The sequence below is a fragment of the Tachypleus tridentatus genome, chromosome 8 (assembly GCF_004210375.1).
Source record: "Tachypleus tridentatus isolate NWPU-2018 chromosome 8, ASM421037v1, whole genome shotgun sequence".
Taxonomy (NCBI): Eukaryota; Metazoa; Arthropoda; class Merostomata; order Xiphosura; family Limulidae; genus Tachypleus; species Tachypleus tridentatus.
The window spans coordinates 29,406,732-29,421,295 of NC_134832.1; the positions used below are offsets into that span (position 1 = coordinate 29,406,732).

Here is a 14,564-nt window from a genome sequence, read left to right on the forward strand (position 1 = left end):
TGACCTTTCGGCATTCTGCTTTGATGAATGTTTTACCGCAAATGTTTTCTGCTCTCTTGTTTAGGCATTATATTATACCACCTTTTATCAAGGTTGGATGATAGAACTGGAAGTGTAGGTATCTGTCCGTGTGGGTGGGTTTCCTGTACACAGTTGTGGTTATTTGTCTTGCTTGTTTGCTGATGAGTATTTCAAGAAACAAGAGACTGTTTTGTTCCTCTATTTCCATAGTGAAGAGGATTCTTTTGTCTACTGAAGTGTCTCCACAACAGGCAGCTGAAGTGTCTCCACAACAAGCAGCTGAAGTGTCTCCACAACAGGCAGCTGAAGTGTCTCCACAACAAGCAGCTGAAGTGTCTCCACAACAAGCAGCTGAAATGTCTCCACAACAAGCAGCTGCCGTCCATTCTACAAAGTTTCATTATTAATACTCTGCCTGAACAATCTATCAAAGAATATCTTTGTTTACTATTTAACAGGAAGATTGGTTTAACAGTCAATCTATGTATGAAGTGAGAAAATCTCAAATATTATCAAAATGTTACAATGCCAGACCAAATTTTAATGCTGTATATTTTTTTTAACCACTGAAGAACAAATCTTGTTCCAAACTATGATATCCTTCAACTCCTTGTCAATGTTCATATCTTTTCACAAAAACAAACTATACAATATCTAAGATATCTGCTACACATCTATTACACTAATTTATTAATTTACTCAAAAATTTATTTATTTGCATTCTCATTCAAGAATATACATATTAAATAAAAAACTATTTTAAAATTTAACCAGTGAATTGCACAGCCTACATACTATTCACATTCAAAAAAGCAGTTACTGTTCTTCTGGTTTGAAGAAGTATGCATATGAAATAATTATTAAATTATAACCAACAAAACAACTAAATAAACTCCAGGTATCACTTCAAAAGTTATTTGACTTGAACCTGTAAAAACTGAATTACAAAACTACACATTCTAAACATCATAGTAATTCATGTTATTTGATATTCATTTTCAAGTTTCATATGTATATAAATTGCAATGTCTAACTTCAACTGAGGATTTGCAAACATATCTTAAACTATCTATGAGTTGGGAAGTCAAAATGTCTTTACCTTTTAATGAACTTAGTAATATATACATATATACATGAAACAATATGAAATTATTTTTAGAACTCTTTATTATTGTTAATTTCAAATAAATAAATAAATACATGCATACATTAAAGCATGCCATTATTTGAAATAAAACTTTTTCATTGTTGAGTAGGTATCATCAGAAAGAGAATCTTACTGCTATTGACATCACTGTGCAAACACACTATCAATAACTCATTCAGCCAGTGAAATATATTGTAGCATTAACCTAGTTGTGTAACTAAACAATAAAAATGATTATATAAAAAAAAATTGTGTAATCAAAAAGCACAATTTTTTTTTTTTTATAAATAATCAAATCAGTGATTAATTTCTGTAATCATTAAATACAAATTATCACACCTAATGTTGAGCTATGGATACCTTCATGTAATTAAAAATACAACTGGCACACTAATAAATTGAAAGTAGCCCACAAAGAACTAAACAAAAGTACAGATAAAACATATTTGAACAACGAAACAGAGTCTATTGTTTTATTTCAAATTAAAGTTGCAACTGGCTTTTCATGTACTCAAGAGGAAAAAAAAGTATACATTAATTAGCTATTAAAAATATGTACTTCAGTGTTTATAAGCATTTAATAGGGTTAATGAAATTAATAAAATTACATTATTTTTGACTTCTGTATAAATAGCAAGGAATTTAAATATTTAAATGAATACAGAGTTGTTACACTATATTTAAAACATTCATAAACCATTTTGATGTATACTTCTCTAACTCTAGATTATTTGCTTCTCTTGGGTTTGACAAGTAAATTTGTGGGTCAAATATCAGTGCCTATAAATTACAAAAGGCCAGAATGATCACTGACATCATTACAGTATTTACAATTACCTCAAAACTGCTAAAGTCTATAACTTCAGTACACCAAGGGCACTTAATCTTGAGATCTTGAATCTCACGGTTTGTCAAATTATCAGTTAAAATATCTTCTTCCATTATTGGGATATTACCTTCTGTACATCTTTTCACTTGTCCTGTAAAACCACATCTTTAAGAATAAAACATTTAAACCTAGATTATATAGCATTCAAATAGTATAATGAGCTTTGATAAACATATAACAATTTAACACCAATGTTTAATATAAATGTACTTAGTTAACTTTTAAAAATGAGTCACAAACAAAGTCTCACCCAAATATTTATTTATATTGTCTAACTTTTCATTTACTTTTTATTACTTTTTTTAAGACATCTTTACAAAACATTTCAAAGTGAGAATATAATTTGGTAATTATAGCTTGTATTATTCAAAATGAAAAATTACATATTACTGCAAAAAAATCAGCATCTTGTTGTATAAAATTTGTATCATTGAAAAGAAATTGTTCTATTTCAACAAAACAATTGTTAAACACATTTTTCAGTCAAATACAAGAGACTAAAAATTTTCAAAAAAACAAACAATTTTGTCTGAATACAGAAAAAATATGATGATTCAATTCATATAAAAAAACTTAGAGTAACTGCCTGCAATTGAAACATTCAAAAACTTCTTGAATATTTATAAAAATTAGAGAAAGTTTGGTGGAAGACTTCATTTGATTACTGAATTCAAGTTTTTTAGTTATAATTTTTCAAAAAGTATGCATCTCATGTTTTATCAAAGTACCCCCAAATTTTTGCAACAAACTACTAAATTCTTGCAAAAATCTATATTTATGAATAGCAATGCAACTTCAAAAGTTAGTTTGTTTTAAAGATAAACTCAGTAACCATGGAGGTAAGACTTTGCCTGGTGAAACATTGTTATGGATAAATTAAAAATATGACTATTTTGTTTTTATTTACAAACTCTTTTTGTGTTCAAAAATAAAATAAAACTCAATGCTCACTTGACTAAAATTATCTGTAGATTGCACCACATGTGCAGATGTATTTTGCATATTTCCAAAACTTTTAATGGTATTCATGCTAAAAGTATCTATTATCATACACTACATACCCTTGGCAATGAGAATCCCTTATTTCATTTCCATGGTCATAAACATTTATTAATTTGTAATGTGTTATTTATATGTATGATACACATTTGTACTGGTATTTTTTTTCCTTTTCAGAAACCTTGATGATCTTGGTTTTTTTCCCACACATTGTGTTAAAATAGACAGATTACATAATTCTAGGTTATCAGCAAGATGCATAGAAAAATTATCAAGAATTTGAACATACAAAACAAACTACAACTGGATACATAAAAAGGAAATGGAAAATGTTCTTACATTGAGCACATAATTAGACCTAATGGAAGGTTGTCAGACATTCTGATGAATAAGAATGATATAATCAAAGAAAGAAAAGTGGGAGGTAAGGATAATTTTCAAAGTCACTGGCTTTAAAAATTATCCTATTCTAGATATATACATTGTATCCCCACCATTTTGCAGATAATGTTTAACCCTTTTGGTGCTGAATATCAACTTTAAATCTTTGAAATGGCACTGAAGATATATGTTTGATACTTCAACTAATTACAGTATCAGTACTAAAAGCATTATATCTCAGCAATAACTCAACAAAAGTCCCTGAAATATTCAGTGATTGTACCCAATACTATATATGTTAAATTCAATACATAAGAATAACAAGAATAAAGGAAGGTCGCCTGCCCCACTGAGCCTTCAAGTTGACTGTGATCGCTAAACATGCCAAAAGGGTTAATGAGACTAAATTTCTGCATTATAATAAGGATCAAGCAATTACATGATCATTTTTTCATATATACAAATAAATGGAGTGTTTACAAGTTTTTTTGTATTTTGGTCATAATGAAATGTTTAACATTTTCAACATTATTTTTCCTGAAAATGCAAAGAAATAACAAGTTTTAAAAAGTACTATACAAGATAAGAACCTAGAATAACTAATAGGAAAAATACAATTTAAAAAATATCTTAAAAAATTTAATATGGGAGGAAAAGTATTCAAACATTTGGATGATTTGACATGGAATGACCCATTAGTGTTCTTGTAATGTATCAATTGTTAGCCAGCCCCCAAATTACAAGAATATTTTCAAATTAACACCATTACTGCAAAAGTTGAATTATGGAGAGATATATAATACAATAATTAGTACACTGACCATATGTTAACATAAACAAATTAACAGAATAATATATATGTAAGATCAGATAGCTGAACAAGCATATCAGAAGGTGTACTTAATTCACAAAGCTAACCTTTAAGACAAGATTAAAAGAGATAACTTTCCAAACAATTTATTCTGTTGGTAAAAAATGAAAATACAAAGTTCATAAGTTGGAAGGCCCAGTTTGTAATAGTGAAAATTTAAAGGTTTTTTTATCATACTTGAGTAATAAGCAAAATTTTAGAAAGTATCTGGTTTAAGAATAGATCACACCAGTTCTGTCAGGCACCAATGTATCAATAACTTTTGTTGCATGATAGAATATATGTATCGCAATAAGCCAAATATAAAATTAAAATATTAAATCACAAAGTTTACAGTTGTACCTCTCACGTTTTTGTTAACCCAAAGCTGAAAAATATGTTCTGTCAGACTGAACAGTTTCATTTTATATATTTAATCACCAAAACCCTATTAATTAATTTGCTATTTTTGAACTATGTACTCACCATCATGTAAAATAACCCAAAACTAAATACTCCGCTGAAAATTAATTTTATAGAACTCTCAAAATACACTATAATCGAATGGTCACGACAATGCAAACACTGACGTCCTGAGCGCAAACTAAATCATCAATAAATAAATAAACTCTCATTTTGCGTTCACTGGACGCATAAAAAAACAGAAATAGACGCAATAATAAACTATAAAAATTCATCAATTCCATACCGAAAGGGTGTCAGTGGCGTCCTTTGATTTGTTTTCATTCTGACAATGTGAATAACAAGCCACGTTAAATAAACTTTACAATTATTACATTTGTGTGGTTTAGTCAGCCACACTCACATAGAAATCATAGCCATGTTTGATAATGTGATGAATCACTTGGGCCGAAATCAATAATTTACGCCTGTATTTTATAATTAAAAATAATAGTACAACGATATTAAACCACTCCACACATATGTTCGGCCTGGCATGGCCAAGCGCGTAAGGCGTGCGACTCGTAATCCGAGGGTCGCGGGTTCGCACCCGCGTCGCGCCAAACATGCTCGCCCTCCCAGTCGTGGGAGCGTTAGAATGTGACGGTCAATCCCCCTATTCGTTGGTAAAAAGAGTAGCCCAAAGTTGGCGGTGGGTGGTGATAACTAGCTGCCTTCTTACACTGCTAAATTAGGGACGGCTCGGTGCAGTGGGCTAACAACCTACTCACTTAAATATTTGTTGAAGAATCCGCAAGCGATTGCGGCCCTATGTTCCTAGATGGAATCTAATGGTGATAACTAACTAACTAACACATATGTTCACTGCTGGCCAAAATCTTAAGGCCAATGAACATAAAGAAAAAATATGCATTTAGCGTTGTTAGACTTAACCACTTATTTGAGTAGAGCTTTGAAAGATGAAAATAAAAAAATGAGAAAATAAAAATAAACATTTTTAGCATTTAATAGTAAAAATGTGAACATCGTGAAATTAGCCTAAAAGCCGAGTATAAGGTTTCAATAATTTGTAATTAAGGTACAACACATTATCTTGCAATAATAACTAATCATACAAGCATCAGGTACCATTTGTCTTGGTGATGTATTTAGCAATTTATAACAGTTGCACTTCACCCTGACGCACGATAAAAACTGCCCAAGCTACGTCCGTGTCTTTTTCCTCAGGTTCCTAAATAGACGTCCATCCATAAGCAGACCTGTCACTGCTACTGGAATGGCTTTGATGTGTGTGTGTGTGTGTGTGTTTTCTTTTAGCAAAGCCACAAAGGCTATCTGCTCAGCCCACCGAGGGGAATCGAACCCCTGATTTTAGCGTTGTAAATCCGGAGACATACCGCTGTACTAGCGGGGGGCGGAATGGCTTTGATGGCTACAGTGTTCAGGATCCGGAGATTCATTGTATAGATATAGCATTATTAGTTGGAAGACTCATACATCAGTATTTATGTGCTACTAATCTGGGCAGTATTGTACAGTGAAGTAATATTCTTATAATGTTATTATCTAACGCACATTCATGCTGCATGGATTACGTATATTTTGGATTCTTTGCTACCCAAATATTAGCAGTAATATTTGTTAAATACTGCAACCGCAATTTGCTTACTCTTTACTTGTAAACTACGGAGATTTCAGTGTATAGTGCACATGTACAGTTGCATGCTGTACACAAACTAAATCTGTGAAAATGCTACCTCATCTGTTATATCACTGACATCATTGCCCAGGCTTTGATTGATTAAATTATTCTTTAAAGACGTATCAGATTCATTTAGTGCAGAAATTGGTGTGTCTGCCTTGGAAAAGTGCAATATAAAATTGTGGAGTTTAGGTGTGGTTTCGGACTGTGGCCAGCCCTGATCACTGCAGGATGAATAGACACTCTGCCCTGTTTACTATGTGATCAAGATATTGCACTTTGCTTACAATGATGTACCTTTCTGTTATCAATTTCTGTTATCTTCTTCATACTGAAATACCATTTCAGGTTCCCATTAGAGGTCTAAATGTGTAACCAAAAATCAAAATATTATTCATTTAGATGAGGCATTTCTCCCTTTGCAGTTGTCTGCAACGGCTGTTCAAAGTGCATATGTCATGACCTTTACAACGTAATATTCAACATGGTATTATGTATCTCAGAACGCTTTGTTAACCTGTAGAAGACCTAGGAAGGTCGAAACGTTGTAATCTGCTTATCAACAAAAGTGATAATACCCATACCAGCCGTTCTGAGGTACATTTTTATTTCAAGTAAGTTTTTCGTCATCAAGAATAGTATTATGTGTTTGATTTCAGATTTCTCAATTATTAATTTTACCTACATTGCTGATTTAATAACAGTTCGTCTTAAGAGAGTATAAACACCAGGTACAATATTAAGGGATACCTAAAAAAATGTAGATATGTATTTTAGAATTCCTAAGGTTTGTTCAGATGCAATTTGCAAACTCTACGATGGACGGGAGTATCTCTGTTTTCACGTGAGCATTAATACAGAGTTCATTCATTTTTCCCAGTTCTTGAAAGCAGTTTTAGGTAGAGTAACAAGATGCCACAATTTTGCCAGAACAGTCTCGTTATTTTGGTAGTTTATTCCAGTGTTTAGAGAGAAGTCCCCGAGACACACAAAACTTTTCAGTTTTATGATAAAAATATCAAACTGTCAGTCACATCGAATCACAAATGTAATGCCACCCTCTAGTGTACATCGGTAAGTCTCCGGATTTACAACGCTAAAATCAGGGGTTCGATTACTCTCGGTGGGCTCAGGAGATAGCACGATGTGGTTTTGCTGTAGGAAAAACACACACACACAAATGTAATAGGCTTACATGACTTGCCCATTGTTCTAACACGTACATTCCTTACGCTAAACTCTCGCATATTTCGTCTGTGCACGGTGAAAAACCCAGGTTTGGATACGAAGACAGGACTCGTTGCAAAAACAAATTATATACAGTCATGCACATAATTTTGTGACTATTTAATAAAAAAATACACTCCATTCATTCTTCACACACACTAAAACATGCCTGAAGGATTTCAAAGTAATGCTAAAAGCTAAAAGAGTGTTCGAAAAAGTTATGATTTCTTAAGTAAATCAAGGGAAGAAGAAGTTTATTTTATGATGAATTGAATAAAGTGAATAATTAATTATTTATTGCAATGAACGTATGCTTTGATTGTTTAAAATTAGCGAACGCCTGGCATAGGCAGCTGATTGTGGCGCTAGACTCGTAATCTGAAAGTCCTGGGTTCGAATCTCAGTCACACCAAACATAATTGCCGTTTCAGTTGGGGGGTGTCATAATGTAATGGTCAGTCCCACTATTCATTGGTAAAAGAGTAGCTCAAGAGTTGGTGACTAGCTGCCTTCCATCTAGTATTCCACTGCTAAATTAGGGACTACTAACCCACATATCCCTCGTGTAGCGATGTTGCGAAATTAAAAAAACAACACACAAACACATTAGTGGAAATTATTTCAGAAACAATTCCAATGTTAATATATATATATATATGTGAAATATAGTGGCACAAGTTAATAAATATAACATAAATAAGAGTTAAATTATTTCAAACTCTTAATACCCATTTTGAACTTAAAGACTGTCCCGGTTTTCTGGTTTAGAAATCAGGTCATCCTATCTTAGGTCTACTTTTATTATATATTTTTATTTTCCAGTAGTCAGAAGCTAAATTTAACAGAGTGATTTGTTTGTTTAAGTTAATTATAAAGCTACACAGTATGTTATCTTTGCTCTTCTCACCACGAGTATCGAAATGCGACTATTAGCTTTGTAAACCTACAGACACACCGCTGTGCCACTTGGGGACCTAACGTGTTGAACGATATCAAGCATGTCCAGACACCCATCTGTCCACAACAAAAATGTACTGCGCTTATTACTGCGTTCACATATCTGATGCTAATCCAGAATTCTTGTGTTCCTCCTTCTTCATCACAACTGCAATTTTCAATTGTTGAGTGTACTTGTATTTCAGATTCCAACAGCTTTAACAATATAGACTTATAGTAGGTGTAATTTACAAAGCCAAATTTTAAATAATGGTCTTATGACAACACAGAGATTATCATTTAGGCCAAGAAAAAGGATATTACAGTCACTGATCCATTCAACATGGATGCTATATTGTTATCACAAAATCCTCTTTGGCAAAATAGGCAATATTTACTATACAGAAAAGAAAAAGCAGTTAGAAGAAGGCAAACTCAAATATATATGAAATCGTGAATTATATTTATATTTCATTATGGTTTTGTTTACCATATATTTATTATTCCTTCTATCTTTTAGTTTTGGTATCAAATTTTGGTTACATTTAAAGGGTTGACTCACTTTTTAGCTGACTATGTTGTTTATGAATTTATGTGTATTATGAGAGTGACACCAGTCTCCTCTAGCAGTGTCGTATGGATTTTATTAACGTTGTAAAAATATATAAAATTATGGTCAAATGTCACCTAGTGATCTAAGATTTATATGTAAAAACGGCTCGTTTTGGTTGAGAATTTTTTTTTACTTTGAGGAGCTAACAACGAACCTTCTACAGAACACACACTTAATTTTTTCAATCACATTAACGCTATACATCCCAACATCAACTTCACATGTGAACAAGAAGAAAGCAATCAAATATCATTTCTTATCCCCAAAATTACAAGAACCGATACACAATTTAAAACAGAAATCCACCGAAAAATCACTCATACTGGACTATACATTCCTTGGGACTCAGCACATGAAACAAAACAAAAACTCAACATACTAAGAAACCAAATAAACACAGCCATAAAACTATGCTCACTTGATAAAATTAACGACGAATTAGATAAAATAAAGTAATACTTCATCAACAGCAATAAGTTTCCTCCACAAACCGTAGAAAACATTATACGCACACACCTAGACAGAAAGCAAAATCAACCAACAAAAGTAAATGTATCTCACGGATCAAAAAATCACGAAACCATATACTGCTGCATACCATATATTCCCGACATCAGCAGCAAAATAACCAACATTTAGCAAAAACTGATAACAAGATATGACATTCCAGTTAATACCAAATTTATTCAAAAACCAGGCACAAAAGTGAGATCTATACTATGTAAAAACCTACACTGACAAACACCACACCATCATTGTTTATAAAATACAATGTGATAACTGCCACGACTTCTGTATTGGAGAAACAAGTAAGAAAACTGAAACCAGATTCAAAGAACATGAAAGATCACCTTCATACGTTTTCGAACACTGCAAGTCAAATAAACACAATATAACCATAGAAAACATTCAAATACTAAATAAAGAAACAAACATAAACAAACGCAAAATTAAAGAAGCGTTACTCATACAACAACTCAAGCCCAAAATAAACCAATACAAAGGAACACCTTTATACCTATATAAAAAATATATATATATAAATAATAATAATAAAATAAATAGTATAAAATTATATATTCAAACATCTAACACTGCCCTCTACATTCCGAGCCTCGGTTACACAACCAAAACGAACCGTTTTTACATATATATTAATAAAAACTCTGTTATGGACGTCAACAAGTTAATTCTCGAGAGATCGCTAAATTGTATTATCGATGGTGGTTGGTTGTTGCTTAATGCTGTTAATTGGTTTGTAGTTGTGTAAATACGAAATATTGCTATTTTTGAACAATGTTTTTCTTGGTCTAGCTATTTTTACTGATTTTTTGTTTACTGCAGTAATTAATAACCATGAAATTTAAGTAATATTGTAATTTAATGTTAGTAGCAACTCCTAGCTCGGCAATACTTATTAATTGTATTTTAGGAAGATATACATTTTAATGTTCTAACTGCTCAAAAGTTTAATTGTTAACTTGTGTGGTTGTTATAGATCAATAAGTTTGTTTTTACGTTTTTTCAAACCTAGGTGTTTGAGTTTTTAATCTGTAACAGACTTTCTGAATCGTACGTTTGCGACAAAACTGTATACAAACGAAATATATATGAATATTTTTAATTCCTATATAATTAAAAATATGTTTGTTTCAGGCTTGACCTTAAGCCAACAATTAAAATTAAATTTAAAACCCAGTAACATGTCAACTCGCGTCGTGACCAAGGAACACATTAACTTTCCTTTGTTCTTGAGCGTATACACACGCAGCGTGAAAGATATAACCTTTAAATAGTGAGAAGAATGGATAAAAAATAACTACAGTACAAATATCCTTTTACCAATGTTTTAAAATGCAATACATGAATTAAAAACCTTTTAACTATAAGTTACAATTGAAGATAAAGAATTCCAGGGTGGGATAGTTTCCAAATTTAATAAGCGGAAAGGAAGAGGAAATATTAATCTGAATGACTAATTTATGGTTACTTAATTAGCAGATAAATAAGATATAAGAATGTAATTATGTGCAGTCCTTTGCTTCTTGTAACAGTGAGTAATTTTCTCAAAGCATAGCTCAAGTTAATGATAGCTCTCTTAGTCTAATCGTCTACAGCATTGGTTCCCAAACCGGGCGCCAAGGGATATTTCAAATTTTCGAGGGAAACGCAGCGATATCGACAAATGTCGGACACCGTGCAAACCACTATGTCGAAGTAGTTCATAGTTTTAACGTTAGATTGCGCTACATTCCTTTCGATGACGTTCTGGAACATTTGAGACATGTTTTGTTCACTTGTACTTTCTGCTGAGCCAGTAATTTCGCGAACTTTCTCGTTTCTTAGATTTTGTACATAAATTGAGGCGATGGGTAGTAACAAGGATGCTCACTTGATTTACTATGCACAGTTCGTGGATTGTGAAAACAATTGTGGAAGACCTCTTTTGTAAAACTATCACTGCAGATACAAAAGCTCAAGACATCCCATTAGTAATTGTGCATATTTAAAAAATAAAAATATTGTTTTTCAATGCACGTGTATTATTTTTTCAAACAGCTACTAAGTCGTTAGGTCATAAATACTTATTAAGTATTAAGTTGTTTGGACCTAGCTACTTAATAAACAGAACTATTAGGCTTTTCTTTTTGTCCAGGAACTACGTGAATCGAGAAAGTTTGGGATACGCTCGTCTACAGTATAAGGATATTTAGTACAGTCTAATAACTTGTTCACTCAGGGAAAATATTTCCTAAAGCTATAACTTGAGATTTCTGGTGGCTTATCTCGTGACGACATAAGCAATGTTAACTGACATGGCCATATGCCAATGAATTTTAATGAGCAAAACCTTTCTTCACTAATTCAGATACGTTTTCAGCTAGTTGTGAAATTATTTGAAAAACAAAAGTGAAATATTTTTCTTGGGTAATCCAAGTTTGTTTTCCCCAATACAGATGTTATGAACAACTTTATGAATAACTATATATCTAAAAACGGCTCGTTTGGGTTGAGAAAATATTTTACGTAGAAAAGCGAACAACGTTTCGACCTTCTTCGCTCTCCGTCAGGTTCACAAAGAAAGAAAGAGGTAACTGACCGGAAGCTGACCACATATTTGAAAGGGTTTGTGTAACTGAGTGTCGGAATATAGAGGGCGGTATTAGTTGTTTGAATATATAATTTTATATTATAATTTTTAATATAGGTATAAAGGTGTTCCTTTGTATTGGTTTATTTTGGGTTTAAATTGTTGTATAAGTAAGGCTTCTTTAATTTTGCGTTTGTTTATGTTTGTTTCTTTATTTAGTATTTGAGCGTTTTCTATGGTTATGTTGTGTTTATTTGACTTGCAGTGTTCGAAAACGTGTGAAGGTGACTTTTTACATTCTTTGAATCTGGTTTCAATTTTTCTACCTGTTTCTACAATACGAGTATAGAAGTGGTGGCAGTTATCACATTGAATTTTATAAATAGTGTTGATGTGGTCTTTGTCAGTGTAGTTTTTACATAGTATACACCTCACTTTTGTGCCTGGTTTTTGAATAAATTTGGTATTAACTGGTAGGGCCTGGCATGGCCTAGCGCGTTAAGGCGTGCGCTTCGTAATCTGAGGGTCGCGGGTTCGCGCCCGAGTCGTGCCAAACATGCTCGCCCTCCCAGCCGTGGGGGCGTTATAATGTGACGGTCAATCCCACTGTTCGTTGGTAAAAGAGTAGCCCAAAAGTTGGCGGTGGGTGGTGATGACTAGCAGCCTTCCCTCTAGACTTACACTGCTAAATTAGGGACGGCTAGCACAGATAGCCTTCGAGTAGCTTTGTGCGAAATTCCAAAAACAAAAACAACGGTATTAACTGGAATGTCATATTTTGTTACCAGTTTTTACCAAATGTTGGTTATTTTTCTGCTGATGTCGGGAATATATGGTATGCAGCAGTATATGGTTTCGTGATTTTTTGATCCGTGAGATATATTTACTTTTGTTGGTTAATTTTGCTTTTTGACTAGGTGTGTGCGTATAATGTTTTCTACGGTTTGTGGAGGAAACTTATTGCTGTTGATGAAGTATTGTTTTATTTTGTCTAATTCATCGTTAATTTTATCTAGTGAGCATAGTTTTATGGCTTCGTTTATTTGGTTTCTTAGTATGTTAAGTTTTTGTTTTGTTTCATGTGCTGAGTCCCAGAAGCCTTACTTATACAACAACTTAAACCCAAAATAAACCAATACAAAGGGACATCTTTATACCTATATTAAAAATAATAAAATAAATAATATAAAAATTATATATTCAAACATGTAACACCGCCCTCTATATTCCGACACTCAGTTAAACAACCCCTTTCAAACATGTGGTCAGCTTCCGATCAGTTACCTCTTTCTTTCTTTGTGAACCTGACGTTGTTCGCTCCTCTTCGTAAAATATTTTCTCAACCCAAACGAGTCGTTTTTACATATATATTTCTCTACATGTGGGTTTTCTCGACATCACTGATTTTTATGAATAATCAGTATGTTCTGTGATGAAAATTGCTAAATATTTGTGTATGGTAGATACCTGTTTGTTTGTGTTTTCTTTTAGCAAAGCCACAAAGGGATATCTGCTCAGCCCACCGAGGGGAATCGAACCCCTGATTGTAGCGTTGTAAATCCGGAGACTTACCGCTGTACTAGCGAGGGGTTGGTAGATACTATTGAACTTTAAAGTATAATGAGGAGCAAGGTGAAATGAGTTGGTTGGTTATTTTATGACATAAAGCAGCCAGGCTATCTGTACCAAACATCCGGGAAAAAGATAAAATTAAAGGAAATTTAGAAAAATTTATAAAAGGAAATTAAAGTAAAACAAAGTTAAGAGAAAAACTACTGTAATAGAAGTCGTAAAGGACATTCTGTAGCATAATTGTAATTATCATAACCCGCCAGAACGACTAACACGTAAGTATAAAAACCACCGTCAGTCACCTGAAGTTGGTCTTTCCAGTCCTGGTTCCTGGTTTTATGTCATTATGGCCAGTACCAAAAGGTAAAGTAATAAAAGTTTTAAAAATCGTGTAGCAAAATTTTAATAACAATTCGCCCGGATGACTGACGGATAGTTCAAACAGCAGCGTTAGCAACCTGTAGTTGGCCTTTACAGTCCTGGTTTCGAGTTATTTAACGTTACGGCCATTTTCTAATTTCATATCTAACTAGATGGACTTTGATTCTTAAAAGGGAACCACATTAAAAAAGGTTTATTGTATAAATTAAAAAACATAAATGGTATTAAAAAGATTAATGGCCTTTAAAAAACTAGAAAACTTTACGAAGGTTGACAGTGTCACCATCACCAATAACACTGTCTAACGTTATGGAAAACCTTGTGACATAACA

At 32.7% G+C, this 14,564-nt stretch overlaps 1 protein-coding gene across 8 annotated transcripts in view; it reads right to left on the bottom strand.

The window, feature by feature from the left end:
• Positions 1 to 14,564, bottom strand: part of LOC143222064 (TNF receptor-associated factor 6-like) — a 36,511-nt gene that overhangs the window by 13,691 nt on the left and 8,256 nt on the right. For 2 of the 8 annotated variants that reach the window (XR_013011979.1, XM_076447920.1), the window contains exon 2: positions 2,006 to 2,162. Coding sequence is in view for 7 of the 8 variants with exons in the window: in XM_076447920.1 (XP_076304035.1) it covers positions 2,006 to 2,162 (157 nt within the window). In the remaining variant the exon portion in view is untranslated. Of the gene's footprint in view, positions 1 to 2,005; positions 2,163 to 4,773; positions 4,971 to 4,996; positions 5,256 to 14,564 lie in introns of those variants that run through there. The other 6 variants (XM_076447921.1, XM_076447923.1, XM_076447922.1 and 3 more) reach the window with 6 other exon arrangements.